Source organism: Lingula anatina, chromosome 2, assembly GCF_051362555.1.
Source record: "Lingula anatina isolate TDL-2025a chromosome 2, LinAna3.0, whole genome shotgun sequence".
Lineage (NCBI taxonomy): Eukaryota > Metazoa > Brachiopoda > Lingulata > Lingulida > Lingulidae > Lingula > Lingula anatina.
In genome coordinates, this window is record NC_141768.1 from 42,835,646 (window position 1) to 42,860,015 (window position 24,370).

General features: G+C 34.9%; 2 protein-coding genes across 10 annotated transcripts; both read left to right on the forward strand.

The window, feature by feature from the left end:
- Positions 1-469: 469 nt before the first annotated feature.
- On the forward strand, positions 470-6,077 carry LOC106168144 (ubiquitin-conjugating enzyme E2-17 kDa). The gene is made up of 6 exons (XM_013547101.3): positions 470-654; positions 3,467-3,530; positions 3,981-4,012; positions 4,201-4,278; positions 4,732-4,837; positions 5,046-6,077. The coding sequence occupies exons 1-6, from the start codon at positions 631-633 to the stop codon at positions 5,183-5,185; spliced, it is 444 nt and encodes a 147-aa protein (XP_013402555.1). The 5' UTR covers positions 470-630; the 3' UTR covers positions 5,186-6,077.
- Positions 6,078-6,766: 689 nt separating this feature from the next.
- LOC106180606 (uncharacterized) lies at positions 6,767-23,971 on the forward strand. 9 transcript variants are annotated; one of them, XM_013564623.3, is made up of 7 exons: positions 6,767-7,130; positions 8,135-8,306; positions 12,809-12,838; positions 13,274-13,318; positions 16,563-16,805; positions 20,812-20,920; positions 21,068-23,971. In XM_013564623.3, exons 1-7 carry the CDS (start codon positions 7,083-7,085, stop codon positions 21,816-21,818), a joined length of 1,398 nt encoding a protein of 465 aa, XP_013420077.3. In that variant the 5' UTR covers positions 6,767-7,082; the 3' UTR covers positions 21,819-23,971. The 9 variants fall into 9 exon arrangements, with proteins under 9 accessions (XP_013420077.3, XP_013420079.3, XP_086860659.1 ...); XM_013564625.3 differs by having other exon boundaries at positions 21,071-23,971; XM_087004533.1 differs by lacking the exons at positions 13,274-13,318; positions 16,563-16,805 and adding an exon at positions 16,158-16,235.
- The last annotated feature ends 399 nt before the right edge of the window (positions 23,972-24,370 follow it).

A 24,370-nucleotide genomic window follows, 5' to 3' on the forward strand; every position in this document is an offset into this window, starting at 1 on the left:
CACTAGACAGAATCTACAAATATTCGCAGTTATGTCTCTGGCGTGAGACCGCTTTCTGCGCTGTATTCAAACTTCTGATAGGCCTACTGTACATATTATGATAGATTTACATACATAGATGTAAAATTGAGTCAGCCGTGTTTTATTATTATTATTATTATTATTATTATTATTATTATTATTATTATTTGCATACACATATTTGCTTTCAAAAATTGAATGCAACTTCAAATTCATTCTATTTGTTTCTTTAGACTTGTGACATTTCAGCTTATTATGAAATGCCACCTCTATATTGGAATTGAGTGTGCCCAGTCTCCCCCATCAGGACCCAGGAATTAATGTGGCAGAATTCAGTCTGTGTATGATTTTTCCATATTATATTGTTATTGGTTGGAGTTCATGATCGGATTGTGAGAAATCGAACCCAATTTCCTTTAATTTCTTGGAGTTGACGGGCATGATGTCGTTTCTTTGTGACCAGAGGAAGACTGGTTATAAGTTATGGTCGCACCTAATATAATGTCTCCGGCTAACCGTAACCTGGCTGCATTGACGCATGCGCGTGAGCTTTTTTCCTAACACGGATGTGATAAACCTTAAACAGTTGAGCTCTCTCAGATAAAGAATATGGCACTGAAACGAATCAATAAGGTAAATTTACGTGGGTGATATATTAACTCGTGTCAAAATATCTGAAAACACTTGTGTACGTTCGTAGGTTAGGTGGGGGTACTTTTCAGACCAATCTACATTATTACATCTACAGTCTACTGATGTAGATCAACATGGTCAAGAGGAAACTTTGGGGACACGATTTTATTACATTTGAGATTGACGTCCTGTCGCTGTTTATTAAGTTTCCAAACGGACAGAAAGGCGTCAGCCACGCCCCATGCGCATTTTGAGCGGACCAATTTTGATAAAATCTTACTAGTTGAGTCTAAATTATGACCATGTTCATCAGAAATCAAACAGCAATTTAAGATGAGTGCTTCTGGAGATTCATGCTTGCTGTCAGTGAATTTTTTATGTGAACAATGTACTCTTATGCTTTTAGTTTCTTATTTTCATAGTAAACTGTTATACTTTTACTCTATTTGAATTTACAGCATAAAGGCCTGGTCATACTTAATTGTGTAATGGAGTGCAGTACACCAGAGAAAATCACTCCGTACTTGAGTAAACACGGGAAACTGCCCTTCATAAGAAAAAGCATATAAAAGTGGTGATATAAAAGCAAATATCTATTGCTAGGTTATTAATATTTTTGATCCAGCTAAACAAATCATTACAATTTGATTATGAATTGGGTCATACACCATATCAAAACTCAAGAAGAGATGTACACTTGTGGTGTCTACCATTTAGGCTTGTAATTAAACACCTTCAAAAGCAAACAAAAAATGGACTTCTGAATGCGTGAGGTAGGTCAAATAACAGGCCTGTAACCAGGGGGCTTTGGGGTGTTAGAAAGAACTACCCTTTTTTTGTCAGGAAAAGGTCCATTCTGGGTAAAATTTGATATAGGTACACAAAGGTTTCATTGTAAAAGTTCCACCTTTTCAGAAAAAGACCCCTCCCCTCCCCCCCTCCTTTTGAAATTGCTGGCTTTGGGCCCGATTAATGATGGAATATTTTCCCTTCCAGGAAGAACCTACTAAGAAAAACCCTGTGTAATAGAAATTGCATGGCCAATGTGATTATGTGAGATTTTTTCAGGGCAGAAAACTATTTCTAACATTTCTCACATTGTATGATTTCAGTGCAGCCTAACTGGTAGACAAGCAAATGAATCTTGTCTAAGACCCCATTCCCAGAGATTAGATCGATCCAAACTAGATCGATCTAACTCCCTGGGGGTTCACACTAAATAGCTGTCAGCCGAGCGGGCACGAAAGTTAATTACCCCCTTACAGCTTGTAGTAGGCGGGACGGACATTTTAGTCGGATTATCTGACGGTAATCTAGTGAGACTCCCCACGGGGATAGATCGATCTAAAATCTATGGGAATACACCCTTACACATCGTTCTGTCGCAGTGAGATTGTTATCATCTGGGCTTTTCTAATGCTAGAAACTTACTGTTTTCTTTGATATGACTATCCAGTCGTCAGGGGCTTTCCCAAGATTTGGACTACATGTGGTCCAAAATCTTAATCTGTAATTTGGTCACTGATTTACAAGGAGTCCAACTACAAATATACCATCATTACCCAATAATTTCATAAGCTGTCTAGCCGTCTTTTGAAAATATAGGCAGTCTTTTGAGGCTATTGGCCATCCAAATAACAGCTGGACAGCTCTCTGGGAAAAGCCTTGCCAGTGGTTAAAAATGGCTGCTATCCTCAGAATATCTGTCCAGATGACAGTGGCATCTAAAGGATAGCGCTGTCCGGTGATGATGAAACTAGACCAACTAAAAGTGATACTGAGTTGATACTAAAAGCGATACTTGTTGTAGCATATCACTTACTAACTGCACAGTAATTAGAATAGTTTTGGTCATTTGAAAATGGCAATGATCAATTACAGGGATAATAACTCTTCATATGAGGTCTATATTTCACAATAAAAACATTGTGAATAACTCATAGAAATATAATATATTTTGTTTTACGACAAAAACAGCAGTTATAGCTATTATTCTGATATCTGAGCTTGTCTTCAGACCACGTGACCTCCACTGATGGCTATACTCTGTTATAATCTTTTAAGAGATTTTAACAAAAAAAACAAACTTTTTAGAAAAAAAACAGGGACTAACTTTGAATATAAAAATGGATTCATTAACCATTGGTAAGTATGGGAAAATTGTTGTTTTCTCCAGGAAAATTCATTTTTTGGCCAAAACGAAGAGTTATTATCCCTTTAATTTTAGATTTCATACAAGTATTTATGTTTGAGTCTAGCTTGGGCCAGTAGTTGTTAAGATTAGGTCAAGCTTGGAGCCATTACAACACTAGTTGGTACACTCTACTAAGCAGCTATATCCTCTGACGGTGTGCTCGTTTGTAAAGGGGTAGAAGATAGAAGGCTCTATTCCCATAGATTTTAGATCGAGCTATCCCCGCAGGGAGTCTCACTAGATTACTTTCAGATAATCCGACTTAAATGTCCGTCCCGCCTACTACAAGCTTTAGGGGTGTAATTAACTTTCGTGTCTGCCCGGCTGACAGCTATTTAGCGTGAACCCCCAGGGAGTTAGGTCGATCTAAAGTAGGTCGATCTAATCTATGGAAATGGGGTGTAAGAGAAGACAGTTTGATCATTACAAATCCCACAGAGGTCCTCTATCCAATTTTGTAACATCTAGAAAGGCTTGCTGTCCATTTGTTAATGTGATAACCTTAGCACTGACCTACTTATCAGACATCCACCTGATCTCAGATGATGACACAGAATTACTCATTGTAATGTATTAACCGTGTAATCAGATACATATTGTATTTTTGTTATTTTTCAGGAATTACAAGATTTGGGACGTGATCCACCTGCACAGTGCTCTGCAGGACCAGTGGGGGATGACTGTAAGTGGTTGAAGGACACTCTGCTTGTTTTGTATGGGGAAAGGGCTTATCGAGAATTGTTTAACTTTTGTTAACAAAAACTGAAAACATACATTTAATCATAATAAAATGAAACCTGTTGATTTGTAGTTTTAAAGATTATTGTAGCAACGGAGTGAGCGCTGGTGGTACTCATGGTTTTAGTCCAGACCTATCTGGTAAGCCAGCTCTGCTTCCTGTTGGCGGATTCGTGTAACCATCACCACATCTCTTCAAAGACAACTAGGGCCTGCCTGTGTCATCTCGTGGAATAAGGTCAACTTGACCCTTCAATAAATTACACCTGTAAAGTTCACAGCATTGCTGTACATTCAGATGAATGGCAAATGACACGTTTTTCTCTAATATTCAAACAGTGATATATAATTATTGAGAAGTTGGTTGAAATGTTTCATATCATTTTATTTTCAGTATTTCACTGGCAGGCAACTATTATGGGGCCTGTAAGTATATCTAAATCACAATAACCTGTTTGAATCTGCAAATATTATCCAAATTAATCGGTTTTGAATAATTTTATCCTTTTTTGTTGATGAAAATAATTTACAAGCCAGTTATAATTAACAGTTACAACAGACGTTTTTGTTGATATAACTACATGCTTTAAATGCCTGTCATGACAATATTTCAGGGTGATAGTCCATATCAAGGAGGGGTATTTTTCTTAACTATCCACTTTCCTACAGATTATCCATTCAAACCACCAAAGGTAAGATTTCATCAAAATTTCAATGAAAAGGTATCTCCAGTTCCATTTCATTTAAGTTGATTATTTATGGGAAGTATTGATTTATGGGAAGTAATGGATAATTTATATGAAGTATTGATTATCAAGACGTACTTAAATCATTGATGATTTTCCCCTAAATTTGTTCAAGTTAAGTTTATTCAAGGGACTCCCCAGGCATTTCCGAATCCCCAACAGTCATATTTATATCCTGAAAAGCTTTAATAATTCTCAATTCAAAACTCGAAATCAATCAAACTGTTAAATAAAATATTATTTGAAGTGTACATAGTGTAATTATTATCTTCTCAGCCTTGTCAGGTAGCCATGACGGTAAGCATCATTTCACAGTTTTGCTGTCTTGTTCGTTTGACATCCTCATACATGACACATTTGCTGATTTGTTTCATACTGTTCTTTTTCACCCAATTTCAGGTTGCCTTTACAACAAGGATATATCACCCCAACATAAACAGTAATGGTAGCATCTGTTTAGACATACTTCGATCGCAGTGGTCACCAGCATTAACAATATCAAAAGGTGAGTAAAATCAGTCAATGAAGCAATCCCAGAATATATTGTGTCCCTTTATAAATTCTAAGGAAGTTGATATGATGCTTTAGCACCAGTCTTTCAGTTCAGTTTTAAAATACAGCAGCAGTATCACTGCTCTGAATCTCTCTACTTGCTTCTTAATACACAAGTATAAATAATAATATTCATACTTTGTTGGTTTCCTTCATTTCAGTGTTGCTGTCCATTTGTTCACTTCTCACAGATCCTAACCCTGATGATCCCCTAGTGCCAGAAATAGCGCGGCTTTACAAGACTGACAAGCCTAAGTACCAAGAAACGGCAAAGGAATGGACTAGAAAGTATGCTATGTAAGAAGAGAGACATGCAGCAACTCATCCTTCTTCTCTTTCTTTCATCACGTATGTCCCACTGTGCTGTCAGACTCAATATTTGAAGATCATTTTGAGGCACATAATCTAGACTCTACAAGGAAGACTACTGACTGAGTAGGACGTGATTATCATTGCTTGGGATATTTTAACAGAGGACTTACTTTATCATAAACTAGAATGAAGTGCTAACTTTGGGAGGGGGGGTATGTCACTTAGGGAACTAAAACTGGCTTCTTGTTTCATTTTCTTTGAAGCATAGACTGGGATACAATAACAGTTGGGAAGACATTGTTTGTCAAGTTTACTGTGTGGCCTCTGAGTTCATCTTTTTATGCCAATATTTATTTAATTCTATTGTAAGTTATGAAAATAATCAGTCCTCTTGTCTTGGAACATGCAATGATTTCAACTTAAAATTGAGAATCTTTGAAATTTGAGTTGGCAAGCAAACTCAAACATAAACATACAAAAAACATTTGTTTTATCATTGTTGTAATCCAAGTAGTAATCCTTTATTTCATGAACATTTGATGTGCAAGATCTATAAAGTTGCTGCCACTGCTAGGAGGATAGTGTTGGAAGGTAACAACTATAGTAGTTCCGAGATTCACGCATTCAATTGTGACATGACCAGCATTGTTACAACATTCATATTTAGCAATGCCTGCTTTTGCTGACATTTCATATTGAAGGCCCATTTTGTTCCTTTTCAGGTTTACTTAAAAGGTAAAATATAATAATTCATACCCATTTATGAAGTTGTGTACACATGGATGTCTACTAAAGCAGGGTTTGCACCATACTATATGTGTAAAGATGCCTGTAATTGTTCTTCATCACTCATATGACAAGAAATAAACATTTTCATTCTTTTTGTTGTTTTTGTTGTTCCAAAAACTATAAATGTGATGAAACCCATGAAGCACATGTATCACAATGTTAGTCTAAAATATGCACAACTCCTGTTGGATCTTCAGCATCTTGGAATGTGCAAGTGTTACCTGGTACTTCTGGTGGGTTCATCAAAGTGGTGAAATAACAGTAATTGTTTCCAGTAATCTTCAGTTTTTTTCTGGAACTGATAAATTCTGCTTGTCTATTCCAAATATTTGCTGATCATTGGACTGGTTTTAAAAGGATAAGAAGGTGCACATAAATATGCGAAATTTGAGTAGAATGTTCACTTGTCTGGGGTAGCTTATTCGGGCCCATAAGCAAAATATCAATAAAAGAAATTACAACAATTATCCGTTTGAATATATTTGGTGATTCGTGACACAAAATGTTACGCAGACATAAAATTACCGAGAAACTATCAAAGTGAAACGGGACGGGCGTTTGCCTTTATATTGCTTGCATTAGTTGCGGTTCACAACTGACACAATATTATGTGCTTGGAATCATTTTCTAAAAATTATCTTATATTTCACACAAACTTTGTTACCACTTTTTACTGAATACATGTATTAAATATGATAAAACTTAAGAATAAAATCATCGATGTATTTGAATTTATCAAAAATATGAGAAGCAGGTTTCCTTCGAAACTAAATTACAATACTCAGGGTTAGCTAGCACTACGACTATTGAGATTCTGATTGACGCGACACGGATCCGTTGTAGCTATGGTTGTCGTTGTTTAACTTTAGTTATCCACCTTTGTGCTGGGTTATGTGATTATGGATTGAATAATTTCGACACCAGAACAACCTATAGACAGGATAAAGAAAGCAGCGGTTTTTGTTGAAGGAACAACCAGTTGAAATACTTCGATTAACGCAAAATATTCTCTCGACTAGTCCGACTGGTTCACTTTCAATATCGACGAAGAAACTGAATCGATGTCTGAATCAGAATAATGAGCGTGGTAGAGGATTATGACTTTCCTGATACATAAGGCGGTGTACTTCATCTGGCTGTGCCAGGTATGTATTATATGATAGGGCGTCTAACGAGCTAAAATAATGCACCTGGATTTTCACGAAATTCAGGCTATTTGACTATAAGGCTATTCACATTAGAACGTTAACCGCGGTCGAGTTTACTCTGATTAAACCGCGGTCAACCTAACCGTGTCCAAACCGCGTTCACACTGACACTGGAAGCAGTAGAATCTCAGCAAGCGTACTTCCTCAGGGCTTGACACTAACTTTTTTGGATACTGGCCCGAGATATTGGTAAATGTTGGAAGGATGATTTGACACATGACATTTTACTTGCTCTTTGGGCCAGTGACCCCAGCGATTCAATGGCCCTAGCTTGGTTTTCAGTGGCCCAGGGCCAGTGGGCCACCCTTAATTTCAAGCCCTGGATTCCTGTCGACCATGTGCTCTTACTAGAATCTGTGAAACATGACATGAGCTCAAATGATGATACACTTATGTGCGTGCGCTTCATATGTAGACATCCAGTCTTGACCGCTGTCAGGAGTTTACTCCGATTATACCCACCTCCCAATCCGGGTTTATTTCGACCGCGCTCAGGGCTATGTCGTCCGTTCACATTAGAAAAGTTAACCGCGATAGGACCGAGGTCAGGCCTTGACCGCGGTTAAAAGTGCTAGTGTGAATTGGGTATATATTTCTATATTGTACAGATCACCTCAAACATATAGGTATGACACTCCCTTATCAGTTAAAGTAAAGAATACATACATATTTGTATCCATGATGTCATTCTAGTTTCCTTTGCGCTTGGCATTAGAATATGTTTCCTTTGTCATTGTTAGAGTTCTTGGAATATACATGTAGGACTTTGAGTCAACGAGTCAACACTGAAGTCAGGATGTCATAGTCCCCAGCTATATTTTTATTTGAAAGAGTTTGACTGATGGAACCTGGTACCTGAAAAATAGTCAAGTATATATATACTTTTCAAGCATTAATTTTTCTCATTTCTTAATTATTAAGAGGGCACATTTTCTCTTCAGGTGATGTACAGCACAGGTGATTCAAGTCCATGTATTTGTAATATACCAGTAAATTGCAGTGAGCCAGCTTATACTAAATTAGTCGAAATTTTGCGGGATTACCAGTCACTGTTCATTGAATCCCCTCCAAATTTCTACAATGTCCCACAAGAATGTTCAGTGAACTGCTCTGGTAAGTGAAAACTTTCTGATATGTGAAACATGAGGATTTCTTTCAAAAATTTTTAGAAGAAAAAAATGAAGTGTTTCCAGTTTATCCTATTTTTCAAGTTTTAAGGATAGATTGTTTTCAGGGAAAAGATATTTGAACATAATGTATGCATCTTCAAGATCAATGCAATAAAGCGAGTACTTACTAGTATGTCGAAAATACTGGGTATATTGCTGCTAAATCCCAAATGTCAATATAGTATATAGTATTATACTATAGCTTAAGAAATATCAGTTTGGTATTTTTTTAAAATAATATTTGCACAGATATTTTCTGCTTAATCTCTTTGCCTTGTAGACTAGAAGAAAAAAGTAGGTCAAATATCAATCAGGAATTTAAAGAAAGTTTAGTTTTAAAGAGATGAGATTCATTTTTTTTTTTTTTTTTTGGCATGTGCATTTTACTTATGTTTTGTAAGAAACTGGTTCAATAATTTATAAAAATTGCGATATATTTACTTTCTATTTCTATATATCTTTAAGAGGTAATTATGTAACTGTTCCTCTTTTAATCATAAAATTAATATAGCAGTCATTTTATAAAATAACTCTGAATATATATATATATATATATATATATATATATATATATATATATATATATATATATATATAATCTGATGAGGGGAGAGTGGTAACCAAGAAAACATTTTTTATAAAATCATATAACTTTAAGATGCATATTAAGAAAATAATGACTAAAAGAATTTGTATAAAAAGGAAAATACATAAAGTGGTAGAAAGTAACTAAAAACATTAGTTTTGTTGAAAACTTTACTTATTTGAGTGCTTTATCATAAATTTTGTATTTGATTAACCTTAAAGTCTTTATAAAGTTTGAAAAATTCACAGAAGTAGTAGCAGATTTTAATAATCTGATTCTGTGACATATGAAAAAATAAATTAGACAATGCATATCAAGATCTGGGATATTTATTTCTTTTATGTATGTTGTTTTGCGGCAGTAATTAACTGTAATGTTTAGCACGTGACTATGAACCTGTCCTAAATGAGAGAACAGTTGTGTCAATATTCACTTGGCTTATACTCACAAAGATCTGCATATGTACAAGTCATCAAATGTTCTTATAATGATAAACCTGAAAGCAGCAAGCTCATGGTGCCATTTTCAGTTCAATTGTTAAAAGTTGGAATTTGCTAAATCAAATTTTTGTGCGAACAGTAAGAGGAGAAATTGTTTGCAGTTTGAACTCAAATTTCCTTCCTTGTTTATACAAATACATTCCCCCCACATACATAGTAGATTTGTTTACTAAATCACCTGTAGATAGTCAATAAAGGCATTATTGCCTAATAGCAATGGGGAAAGAATTGTTTTATATGTACCAAACATGCAGACTAGTTTAGTTGGCGGATGGAGAGGTGTTTTTTGAGTTGTAGTTTTATCTAAATAATTGTATAAATGAAGTTTTTTGGTCCATTGACTTAATTAGAAGTAGGTTTTTGATCATTTTTCTGTTATATATTAAAAACAATAATGTCATAAGTAATATCAGTTGATTTTGACACAAATGTTTTGCCCATTTGTTGAAACTTTACAAATTTGAGTGCTTTATCATAAATTGTGTATGATCAGTCACAAATCAATATTCTAATAGGTGCTACTACTATTACCTTTCAGATTTTCATTTTTGACTCCCAATTTTTCCTTTTTAGATCACTGAATGTTAATTGAAGTTTTATCTGCCACTTATTAGAAAAAACTGATTAGGAAAGAAAAAGTCAATTCAAATACTCTACTCTCCTGAAAATATCTTTTGACCTAGTTTAGTTTACTAAAGAGTTTTTTTTTTTTTTTTTTTTTTTGACAGCTATGATGGAGAAGCTGTCACAAAGGTTGCATATTTGAAAATGAAATTGCTGGTCAAAAGGACACCCTGTGCAGTGAACTGTTTGTGGATGGATAGGTTTCATTGTTTTATGATGTCTCAGTCACAGGACAAATGCGAAAGTTTTATGCATGCATGTCATTTTGTAGGATGAAAGAGAAGTAGAATAAAATATTTATTATCTATCTTGTTTCACCAAAACATTAATTATGGATTTGCTTTGGAAATGTTTGAAACTGGATCGCGTTCAAAAATTTAAGGATTGAGAATAAAATAGTTTTCAACTTGTGTTCAAAAGAATGTTAGATACTAAAGGAAGTTTGCATGCCAGCACATGCTTGCTATTATACTGGTGATTTTTGTGTGTATGTAAAAATTGACCAAACCTGACCAAACAAAATGATCAGGCATGTTTTTAACACTTCCTTATTTAGTTCAATAGAAGGTTGCATACAGACCAGGAAGTATAAACTCTACAATTTTTACATAATTGTATTTACCACCTGCTTAGTAGAGTGTGTGATACAACTGATGATAATACAGATGATAAAGGACATAGCCGTAGACACACCAGCTTGTTGAAAATACATGCTGTCAGGTGATGCCTGCACCCATCTAAATGACCACATCCATCTAAATGACAGTTCGTTGGGAAAAGCCTCTACTGTTCAAAATCAATGTTGTGAGTAAAAATCTGAGAATGATTGCATTATTGAGAGATTTTCACTTGTGACACACCCGAAAAGCTGTTCTACAATTTTAGCTTTTAAAAGTATGTAAACATTTAAAACTGAATGTACCTGAATTTAGAAATATAGGAAGCTCTAGCTGACTTCAGATGCTAAAATCAATGAAATGTGCAATAATGTCATACTTTTACTTAGCACCAGAATTGTACTGGTGATTATTGTGTGTATTTAAGGCCAAACAAAATGATCAGGTATATTTTAAACACTTCCTTATGTTGTTCCGTAGAAGGTTGCATACAGACCAGGAAGTATAAACTCTGCACATTTAATGTCTACAATTTTTACATAATTGTATTTACCACCTGCTTAGTAGAGTATGTGATACAACTGATGATAATACAGCTGATAAAGGACATAGCCCTAGACACACCAGCTTGTTGAAAATACATGCCGTCAGGTGATGCCTGCACCCATCTAAATGACCGCATCCATCAAATCTAAACAGTTCGTTGGGAAAAGCCTGTACTGTTCAAAATCAATGTTGTGAGTAAAAATCTGAGAATGACTGCATTATTGGGAGATTTCCACCAAAGACACATCGGAAAAGCTGTTCTACAATTTTAGCTTTTAAAAGTATGTAAACATTTAAAACTGAATATACCTGAATTTAGAAATATAGGAAGCTCTAGCTGACTTCAGATGCTAAAATCAATGAAATGTGCAATAACGTCATACTTTTACTTAGCACTTGATTAAAAAATGTAAAACACAGTTGTAACTGTGTCCTTAAATGAATTTAAAACTGGGTTTAAAAAATTCAAATATTAAACCTTGAATTGTTCCTGTTTTTTTACCAAGCCTTAATTTGTCACCACCACCAATTTTAACACAATTTTTTTTTGGGGGGGGGGGGTGGGGGGGGGCAAACACCTGGACAGAGCTGCATCTTTTAAAGTGTTTCAGTGGTGTGCCTATATGAATAATAACAGAATCTGCCTCTCTCCCACGGGAAGAAATATGGATTGATTTTTACAGCCCACTGATTGCAGCTATAGAAATTTTACCTTTGGAGAGACAGAATTTTTAGACACTAGTCTGTAAAAGATAACAATATATATCTCCTAGGGTGAAAATGAGGTTGCATCAAAATAACAAACTTGTAAACAGAAGTTCAACCAATATAAGTGTTTCATAGAAAAAAGTATATAAAAAGGCTTTAGCAGTATCACTTTATAGCTTGGTTTTAAGTTATTATTTCCATTGTGCTGACTTGGCACCATCTTAGAAAACAAATGGAGCAAAGCCTTTCAGTGTGCTTTGTGTACTGAAAGGTTAAAACAACAGCTGTAGCAAGTCTGACTGAATCATGCTTAGCAAGAACACATGTGCACTAGACCTGGCCATTCATATAAACTGTATCTTGGCAGTTGCTTTTTATCCTGAGATCCGATCCAACATAACATGTTATGATGGATCCTAGTTTTTATCTAAATTACATCTTGTAAAAACCATGTTATCTCATTCTCATGTTGGATTTGGAGATTAACACATGAAATTTGAGGAGGTCATGGATGAAATATTGGGTACTTCATGATATTTATGGTGTTGTAGACTCCTGGGTGCTATCTTGGGGCAGTTATTGCCTTAGATCCAGGTCATTTTATTGCCTTAAAAAAACAAAATTAAATCAAAGAGAGAGGTGCGCTGTCCTAAATGTTCCTTTCAACATTGCTTTTATGCCAAAAAGAAGAACAAACTTATCAATTCTATAGTCTGCATTGTGTGTCAAAATAAAGGATGTGGTGTCAATTCTTTTTCCATTTTGACCAAAAAATTGAATGTTTGCCAGTACCTTTGCTGGACCCTTTATGCCATTTCTGTGTGCAATATTATTCAGGTACTAATATATATACTTGCTTTTTCAGTCTTGCCTACACCGAAGACATCAACAGATGGTAAGTCAAATTAAGAGAAAGTGAAAAAGATATTTTGAGTACTGTTAATATGTTTGGATATTTTAAATGAAAATTGTGTTAAATTATGCACTAAATTAATTTGCTGAAATTTTATGATATATGCTATTTCTGTTTAACAATTCTGCTGACTGAAAATATTTCTTAGGAATGAAAATGCTTTATGGGCTGATTTGCTTTCCCTGAAAAAAATTCCTTTAAAATCTTCAGATATTTAAAAAAATTATTTCACAAAAAATTAAGCTTTTCAGAGAAAAGATTGCTCATTAATTATTATTATATTTTTTGTTGGGGGGGGGGGGAGAGTTTGATGAAAAAATATTTTGGAGTCAAATAGATGGATAGAGTCAATTTGTGCATCTGTTCAGTTGAAAGACATGCCATAAATTTCTTGCTTTCAAGCCACCTTTTTTCTAGGTCTTTTGATTGACTTCCGAGTTTTGCCAAATATATCACTAAGAGGTATGAACTTTAAATGAAGAAAGCTTTGGCATGGCATGTATTCCCAATGTGATATACAAGCAGAAGATGTATAAGAAGCCTGCATATCAGTTTACTGTAGACATTACACTGATTATATTATTATTTTGCATCTTGTTATAACAATATTTTATTATATTTATTTGTTAACGTATTATTTTTTCAGAAACATATATTTACCCCACTGACTTTGGTGCATAGCCTGATAATAACAGCATGACATATATGTTCATGTTTTAGTTGATACTGACATTTGTGCATGTAATTTGGAATATAAGGAAGTCCAATATCATTTTAAAAAAAGATTGAACAGGGTTGTTTTTTTTCACATGTGATGTTTTTTTTTATTTGAATTTAGATGAACTGCTTCACCATAGCCCATAGTTGAAAGGTTATTGAAAAATGTCATTTGAGGCATTTCTTTTAAATGAAGTGATACAAACATGATTATTTTGAAAACCAGCTTCAGTGAAAAATATTTTCAAAAGGAAATTTGCTCTTGTAACTGCTGGTTCGCAATATGTTATGGAACACGTTTAATGAACATTGAATTATCCATTCAGTACACAGGTACAGTGTAATGATATAACCCATGGTCATCGCTTCTGCCATCCTGTCTAAATCATTAATAAAATTGGGTCAATAAGTGATAATGACTGAGACCAAACAATACATATAGATATAGCAAAAGATTGTACATTGTTCTCTGTATTTAAGTATTTTTGGACACAATGTGGTCCACAATGCTCATTACTCTGATAAGCACACTTAGGGACCATTCCCAATGAAACTACTGTTCTATGTTGATCAATCCAACAACATGGACTCTCCCTGAATGCAGTCAGTTAAACAGATTAACACACTCCCTCTTGTTTCCAATGTACTTATGTAATCACCAGCTTTTCTGTATTCTACTCAGAGCCAAATGGAGCCATGTTTATCAGTAAATCTGACTGCATTCAGCGAGAGTCCCTGCAGAGAGATCGATTTATGTAGAAGGATAGTTTCATTGGGAATGAGCCTGGAATGTTTGGATATATACTTTCTTCTCTTTTTATTTCCCAAGGAAGACCTATTTCACTGGATTGAATTCACTTTTGATATATATATTTAAGTCAAGTAAATTTTATTTTTCATTGGTTTGATTTATGTGTAAACAACAAAACATTAGCTTCATCTACCTTTGACCCAGTTTTCTATAAAACCAACAAGAAGCAAAGAAAAACAATGATTAAACATTATAGTGTTCAAAAACTCTTGATCATAGCAGTGCCTTGACTCAGGCTAGCATATTTTAGGCCTTATAAATGGATTAGGTATTTTTTAACTTGAGCCTCATGTTTGTGAGCACAAATGCCTAAATTTATGACTCCAACCCTGAAATAAGTACTGCAACGTAAAATTACCTGCCACGTTAAGCACACGAACGAAACGGGGTGCCTCGATATGAAACCAGCCAACTTTTGTGTTTTTAATCTCCAAATACTTAAAAAAATCAATAAAGCTAATAAATAGGCCGTCTATAAGAACTTATTATATCGTATCTTTTATATTAATTATTATCACATATCACAATAATAAACGAGTCGCCTTTTGATGTACGCCCGGCTATAGACTCTATCAGGAAATATCCATTTTTTTGAGATTACAAATTGTATCGTATTGTTTGGTTCCATTGCCTCACTTTCAAAAATTAGAACAGGCGCTCCAAAATCGTAAGACGGAGTTAAAAATTTTATATTGGCCGAGTTCGCCCCCCGATAAGAATATCCTTACAGCATTATCTGCAATTAACCTTCCTACGATTTTTAATGTATTTTGCAGTATAAATTTCAATCTGCCCGATGAAGAATTTTATTAATCAAGAGTGGGGGAGGGGTGAAAATTCCCCATTGGGGCCACATATAACACTATAAATGCAATGGGAATCCCCTTAAATTGAAGGTAAAATAAATGTTATTCTAAGGAATTCCTACGGATTTACTTTTTACAACATAAAATCAATAGAACATTTCTAACATAAATTTTCAAAAAGACACCAGAGAGCAAATGAAATAAAATCAACCAGACGGTAAACCCCGGCAGGCTTTGTCAATTTCACCAACTTGTTCATTTCAAACAACGCACTTTTCGCACATGCGCAGTTGTTTGAAGCCTGTGCTGCCACGTTACACAAACTGTTTATCCCTTTATCTACCCGTTCAGTACATTCCGTATGAGCCAGAAATGGTAAAAACACATTGCTTTTGAATAAAAAAAAAAACCATAAGGGGCCTATGTATACAGCAAGAGACATGAAGGGAAGCTCGCCAAATTGTTTGTGTAGTGAAATGCTAGGTTGTGGCAAGTAATTTTACGTTGGTATTGTTAATTCATGGCTGGGGTCATTGATTTGTACATTGGTGCTCCCAAAATCTAACTCTTGTGTAAGAAAATATATATGAGGCCTGTATTTGATATACTGCAATGGCATTCTCAAAATTGCTTTCACTAAGTGAATAATAACTTAAAAATAGAAAATTGTCTCTTGGATTTCCATAAGAGTTCAGCACCCCAAAACAGAAACTGAATGGTGATGTTAATGATAAGCAAGATGAAAGGGACCATTGAGTAGTTTTTCTGTCAATAGTAACATGAATAACTTCCAGTTTCTGTGGCAAGTGTAATGTTTCACTTGACAAGCCATACATAGATGCCAATTCACCAGGTGCTACTGAGCACATAAATATTACAAAATGCTGCTTTTCATATAAAGACCATACAGCTTTATTTATAAGTTAATGCCTCTGTATTTAGTTATCAATATCATCAATATATCCAGGTGTATCTACACAGGAATCGGTAACCAGTACCACCACCAATGTGACAACAGTCATAGTAGTGAAGACCACCCCTCCTGGTACTGTCCTTCATATTAACATAACTGATATATATATGTGTTGGTTGGCTTGAGCAGAGTGATACTTGCAGCTGTAGTGATGCTACTGGCACTGGATTTCAGATTCTGGTCTTAGGCTGAAACAGTGTGGCCAGTTTAATAAATATTGGGAAAAAGGGGGGCATTTTTTTTTTCTTTTTTAAATTTTTTTCTTTTTTTGATTAATTTTTTTATCCCATAACTATTTCAGCCAAACAGAAAACACTGCTTTTAGCCAATGTGTGGACTCTTTGCTAATTTGGTATTGTATTTACTACTTTTTTTTTTCTTTGGTTTTGGTGTTTTAAGGAGTCATAGAAGCCAGTCTAACTTCACTGAGCTATGTGCCATCCAGGACTGATACATTGGAATACACAACCAGCTGGCAGACTGATTCCTCCACACACTGTGAAACCACACCATGCTTAAACACAGCATATACACATACAGAAACTGCCACACTGGTGGTGACACCTAGTGGAACTGACCCACATGTTTCCTTTATAACGGAAGAAACAACTGTTGCTGTACAAAGTAGCAGTGAAATGCTTGGTGAATATATATATATATATGATATATTTAGCCTAATGTTGTCTGCTGTGCAGTAGAACTTATCCCTGTTTGCTTTGAGTGATTAAAAATGGTTAAACCAAAGTGGCCTGCAGTTAACATACTCTTATCAAGTAATAAAGTGAAGCTCTAGGTCAGTTTTTCCTATGGCTAATGCAATTCTGATTCATAAAGCAAATTTGTTCCTACCAGAATTTCGGGAAAATAGAACAGAACATTATGTGAAATTGAACCCATATTCATTAAAAGCATCTAACTTTGGCATATTGATGGTATTCCCTTTATAATATTATGTAATTTTATATAGCATAATATTAATTGCAGTGCCACTTATGCACACCATAATTTTACCTCTAGCTTTGTCTCTAATCACATGCAATTGGATAAAAAAGTTCTGCACTCTATTTCCATGACAAGGCAAGTGATTGATGTGTATACCAGAACACACACACTGGTTTGATTTAAGTGAAAATCCATGCACTATGTGCTACATGCCAGGTTTATGGCTCTGACAGCCAATACCAGAGCCTTTCTTATTTGATCTGGTGTTGAGACAGTAACAGTAATTTTGGCAGACATTACCATATTGAAATGGGTTTTTGAATTAGTCTTAAAAGAGTTCATTGCACCTGAATTAAGTAGTGATATTTTTGATAGACTTTCATGTTCACCTTACTTGATGAAGTCTTGATTATCACTTAATTACAGGGTTATTCTGATATGGTTTCACAAAATGCTTTCACACATCCTTGTCTTGCCTTAATATTGAAAACTGCATTTGCTCAGTTTCAATTTAAGTTCAGCTAAGGCTACCAAACTCATGCAGTCACCTCTGTTTTTTCAGTCAAAACTAAGCAATCTAAGCCCAAAAGAAAAAGCAACTACAATTTGATCTTTGTTTTAACATAAAAACAACAAGATATAGGGTCTTCTGATTCTTTCAAATGCAACCAATGCCATGAGTTTTAGCTATAAACAATTTTAACTGAAGATTTTTTTTGTGTGTGAAATGGTATCCCTGGGCTACGAGCCAAATTGTTGGTCTATAAAGGTAGTTGCTTTTATTTATCTGGTTTCCTATTATGGACAGACACATACTCCTTCATGATTCACAGAAATGAATCACAACAATACAATATGGCCCTAGTTTGAAAAAAAAAGCTTGACAGATTTATTATTCTTGGACTTATGACATTTTTGTGAATATTTCATTTTTCACAAATTGGCATTTTCCAGGTATGACTTTGAATTGTCATGGATCTGAATTTCATTCTAAATGTTTACAGTAACATTAGTTCAAAGATAGAAATATGTTCAAACATAAGTTCAAAGATAAAAATAAGTTGTTTTTGTTATGAAGCATTCAATTATGTTACATAAGAATTGAAAAAAACATTTTTTTTTTTGCTCTTTCATCATTAAAATTTTTGTTTTAAACTGTTACTGCAGCTATCAGTTTTGACAGCAATGTGTCTGTCCATTTTACAGCTTTGCTGACTTGTTAGAAATGTGGTTGCCATTGCATCACAAAGCAGTTCATACATTGAGCTGCTGTCTCAGATCTCTAGGGACCATCAGCTCAGTTACTGTCTAACAAATATTGCTGTCACTTTTTGAGATCAGTAACTCAGCCCATATCTTACAGTGCCTCAAATATTTTGAAATCAGTAGCTCAGCTCTGAGACTTATGAAGGCCTGTAACCTGTTTCTGGCTTAGACCTATAAGACCCATAGCCAGCAGTTCCAAAAGGGGGGGGGGGGGGGGGGGGGGGGGGGGGGTTCTGATAAAATGGACCTTTTACCAAGAAACCTTCATGTACTAGTACCTAGGTAAAATTTTACCTGGCAGAAAGGGGGTACCGCATGGCTACAGGCCTGCCTATTGGGATCTGTAGCTCAACAAATAATTTACAGAGTGTCTTAGACCATCAAACTTCAACCTCAAGAAGTCAGTAGCTCAACACTTACATGTAGGTGACAATGTGGCTTAGGCTTCTTGAGCTTTGTAGTTAAGACTAAAGCTGACAGGGAAACTCTGAAGTCAAGATATCTGCATATTAGCTGACACTGTGCACTAAAAAACATCTAATCATTACTGGCAGTGAGTGGATCTGCCTTGTGAGTGCTGTAACAACACAGGTCTCTGTATCTATGAAATCTTCTGGTATTTTTTCCTAGGCATTGCAAAATTAGTGCTATTTGTGTGTTACTTATTTCTTGTACTATCTTGTCACTGTAAGAGCGCATTCTCAACGAATTAAGCCAGGCTTTACAAAGCCGGTGACCTAAAAATGGCGGACGTACATGAAAGAAAAACCGCCTAATCTTTTAATAGTCTCTCCGCCTCCCCACACGTCGTCCCTGCGGGGTACAGTAATTAAATCTCGGCTCCGTTCACCATGCGGAATGCGGAAGCTACCTGAGAAATATTAAGTGCGCATGCTCATCAGTTAAACTCGTGGTGAAGAAAGCATGGCGGCTGAAGGCGATCGAAGGAAAAAAGCTCTTCTGTTCTATTATCTTTGAAAACAGAGACGAAAAAGGAATAATTTGGCCCGTAGAGCAGCAATGAATCGACTATCTACGGAGATAATATCACCAGAGATATTCACGGAAATATTAATGTTCGGAGCCGAGATTTAATTACTGTACCCCGCAGGGACGACGTGTGGGGAGGCGTGTGAGAGGCGGAGAGACTATTAAAAGATTAGGCGGTATTTCTTTCATGTACGTCCGCCATTTTTAGGTCACCGGCTTTGTAAAGCCTGGCTTAATTCGTTGAGAATGCGCTCTAAGTCTTTTACCTACATTTGCAATTCATATGAAAACAACAGATAATTTTATATGGTACAGTCAGCAGTTGGACACAGACCAATATGCAGAAATTAAACGAAGGCATAAAAATTACATAATACCCCATGCTATTATAATATGATACCTATGAGATTGCATTCGTCTTCATGCTTTAAAGTTTTGAATTCAATTGTGCTAGCTCATAGTGCTACAAGAATCTAATATAGATTTATCAGTGCTTTAGACAAGTGTGTTGCTTAAGCCTTCTATCATCCCAATAAAATTTTGCAATTGTGGCTGCAGCTAATATCGAACGTAGACAGTCAGATGCTGACTTAGTACAAAATGGTGGACTGGCTGGTGTGTAATGGACCGATGGTGTTACATGACTCTGTGTGCTGCAATCCTGAGACAGCGCTTCCACTTTAAAATGTGTTTCTGATTTAATTAAATAAGCATTTCATTTTCAATCCCTCCCTCACTTGATTATCTTTCTATGGGCAGGCTGTATTGGGGAATGTCTTTCTATTTATAATCTTTGTATTTATTCTTTTTGAATGGTGTGACTGAATTGTGTTTATTTACTTTTAATTTGATAAGTATGGTGTATAATTGTATTTAGTTTCTTATTTTGTGTAGTTGCAATATCAATACATATAGATAAATTCACTGTTGGTTTTGGTAAGAAAATACCGTTTTCATTTCTAACAGTCAGCTTAAATATGTGTTCTCACTTTTATGGCATTTCACTACATGATTGTGCTTTTTTTTTTTAACTAAAAACTGTGTTAGAATTTAGAAGCATTATCCTGGCGAAGTTTCTTGCTAGTCAAAAAGAAAAATTTGGAAATGTTGAACTTAGCCATATAACCAATGTTAAGTGTGTTTGCTGTGTAAGCATACTAACAAATACATGATTATGCCACATGCAGAGCTATATAGATTACTATCAATAACATTTTTGTTTAAAAACGTGTTGTATAAGGGATTGATTGCTACTGGTTGATATTTGATTCTTTTGTTATGAAAATTCTCATCTTCAGAGTAATAATAAATAATACATAATAAGTTTATGTCAGTGAGGAAGATACAACAGATTGTTATCTATAATTGATTATGGCATCGGTTTTTCAATATTTCCTGAAACTATGCCATGCAGTAATTCTGTATATATTACATTTTATATTTCCTTCAGGAAATGGGCCTAATTCCTGGTTGCTTGGAGTGGTATTTGGCTGTATTGGGCTATGTTGTCTGGTTGCCATCATAGTTGTCATATATTTCAAGAAGAAGGGAAAAAAACTGTAAGACTTTAACTAATTTACCCTCTGATAGTGCAGTTTTATAAATTTGTTATTTAAGAGTCCTTTATAATAACAAAACAAATGTCAGTCAAAAAGAACTTAAACACCATTGCAGAAATAGTAATTTTTATGTTTTTTTTTAATAAGTAGGTTTCGTGTAGGGCCAGGATGCCATGACAACAACAATTTTTTGCACAATTTCCAAATCAGAGGTCATAAGTACATTCAGAAGAAATCCAAACATGGGAATGACTATGCTATGACAACCGATTTGTCCGGCTCACAGGCGCTAACACCTGTAGAGGGGAGAGAGAATTTTTATGAAAATGCTAATGTTATTGATGAAAAGAATGTCCCTAATGGGAAGACTCCCCCTTCATCTCCTAAAGGAAGAAAGAGTACATCTAGGCCTTTGAAAACTGCTGTGCCGAAAACTGCTCTGCCAAGTGTTTCTGCTGGTGTAGAGAAAACCGCGCCAGCTGACCTTTCCGGCTCACAGGCACCAACACACGAAGAGGGGAGACAGAATATTTATGAAAATGCTAATGATATTGATGAAAAGAATGTCCCAAATGGGAAAACTCCCCCTCAATCTCCTAAAGGAAGAAACATTACATCTAGGCCATTGAAAACTGTTGTGCCGAGTGTTTCTGCAAGTGTGGAAGAAACCCCGAACCAAAACACATTCTCCTCTGCGGATGCGCACCCAGCGGAACATCAACCACAATCAGTACCTCCACTATCCCATCAGTGGAACAAAAATAACAATGGTCTTGATGTTTATAATAACCATCAAGACAGTTCTGCAGGACCTAAGAAAAAAGAAAAGAAGAAAAAGAAAAGTGTCAAAGCAGTGCAAAAATCACGACCACTTCCACCAGCTCCTCATATCCCTTGATATGAAATGGTGGCACTTTCTATGGCATAAAGTGAAATTATTTTAATTGAACTATGCTGAATGATTTTAATACAGAACTCCTACAGACAAGAATTTTCATTAAAGAATGATAAGCTAGTGCGGATAATGTAGATGCTTGCTAGGTTACTGTGATCTAAAAGTGGGCTCTTTTTTGTTTGCAGCATTTTTCTTTCTTTTTGCATAATACAAGAAACGCATGCAAGGGAATTGGTGTCATCCAGATATTTGTGAAGTGATGACTAAAAAAGCATAATTTGATTACAAATTAATGTGACACTGAGTACATTGTGGTTTTTTACAAGAAAAAAAATTAATGAGTACAGTGTGGGTTTTAAAGGAAAGCTGCCATTTTTTTCAATAATTCTGATTAAACATGTTTATTATGTATACAACTGATTTTAAAGTGACAATGTAACCAGATAAAATGATTTTCTGCTTGTACTCATATGAGAGGTCTAATCATGCTTATACAATGTTCCCATTTTTATGTGCAAGTCCCGTTCCAGTTTGTATTGACGTGAGGTAAATATTTGAAACATGAAGTAAATATTTCCCTGGTTCAAATGGTGCTTGCTTCTACATGTATGTGGTATTTTGATTGTATGTAGGGTTTGTATGAGAACAAGCTGCTTCTGTTCCCACCTTTGTATTTTGTGACGTGTCATATAGCTGGTATATGGAGTAAATTACTCAACTTGCCTATGTAAGAAGACACGTGATATACAGCTGTTGCATTTTGACTGCAGTATTGAAAAAAATCTGCTGATATTTATGATGCACATCTGCTGAAATGAAGGTGTAACACTGTAATCAGATTTAAGTATATTTGTCATTTAATATAGGGATTGTGTTGTTTATATATGAATCTGTTTTTCTGTTTATAAGACAGTTACTCGTCATTTAATGTCAGAACTAATAATTATTTTAAGAAATAGAAAGATCAGTTGTATTGAAAAGCTGGTGCTTGTGTCAAATGTGATTGATGTGATTTGCCTTGCTTAAGAGGTGTCAAAAATCTACTGCTGAGGTACTAATGTATGACTGTATATTTAGCTTATTATCTAACATTTCAAGAGATTTTGCTAATCTAAATGAAATTCGTAATCTGCAGATCCAGGCTTGAGCTAAAGGGGTGGGGGCCAAGGATAATATTTTTTTTACTGTGGCCACCAAAAGCAATTTTACTTAGATATGTATAGGGCAAGTAGCTGCGAAAATTGCTTGGCTTTGTCTTGTTCCACACCTTATCCCTCCAGCTTCTCTTGGTAAGCAGGACTTCAGGGGTGTGGGGAGAGGCGTGGCACATGCTTGAGTCTGCCATTGGTTCAAAAGACGAATGGGCTGTTTTGTATTGTTCTTTGCAAGGATTATTTTCAAAATATATTGTCTCTCAGTTCTCTTGTTCCCAAGATTTAACTTGTCCAAAATAAACAAGCCTGACTATGTGACCTTAATATGACCTTAAAGTGATAACTTACATATCTCCATGTCCCCTGTTCCCAAGATTTAACTTGTAATAATTTATTAAACCTGGTGGCTACTTTTTATGACTTTTATTTGACCTTAAAGTGTCAACTAGCTTGTCTCCATATCCCCTGTTCCCAAGACTTGTCTGAATTTGTTAAATCTGCTGGCTACTTTGTATGACCTTTATACGACCTTAAAGAGTCAACTAGCATGTCTCCATATTGACAATCAGTGTTATAAATATTTGATAATTGATTTTTGATATATTCTTTATGTATCATTGATATTGTTTAATTTACTTTTATTAACAAGCAATTTAATTGTCTGTATATTTCTGATCATTTAACCTTCCATACGGAATAACTTAAAGTTACCTTTTATATAATCATATTAATATGTGAAAAAAAAGCTTGACTGTTGCCTTAATTTTACATTTAAGTTTTCTTATAGTTCAGAAATAAAACTTTCGTGGGAAATGTTCCAAGTTAAGTAAGAAAACTGCCAATATTTTGAACAAGCACATCAAGCAATGTAAATCCTGTTAAAGCAAAATTAATTCAAAATATTTATTTAACATATACGCTATGTTCGTTGGCTTTGTAAAAGGTGCAAATTGTGTAAAGAATTATGAATAAATGCATATTGTTCTTTAACATTATAAATAATTTGTTGGATTTTATCACTGGATCTTAATACAATTACACTATTGGTACGGAGGACATAGGAACAGTATTATTGTTTTGTACATTAGAAGCATTCGATTCTTTACTGATGATAATTATGACGTAGATACTCCATCTTGAGAACAGCTTAGAAACACGATTTTAGTGAGTTTTGGTGGAAACCATTGAAACTAAAAATCTGAAAACCAGTTTTGAAACTTTCTATGAAAATGGATACTGAGAAGTTGATATAAAAGCATCAAAAGCGAGATTTAAATTTGTTTCGTAATTTTTGGTGAAAAATTTGCTCCTTTATCTTTGTAATATTTCTCATAACGATAAAAATCTCAGTTCATTTTTACGTACTGACTGCGCGTATTTATTTATTCATTATACAGCAAT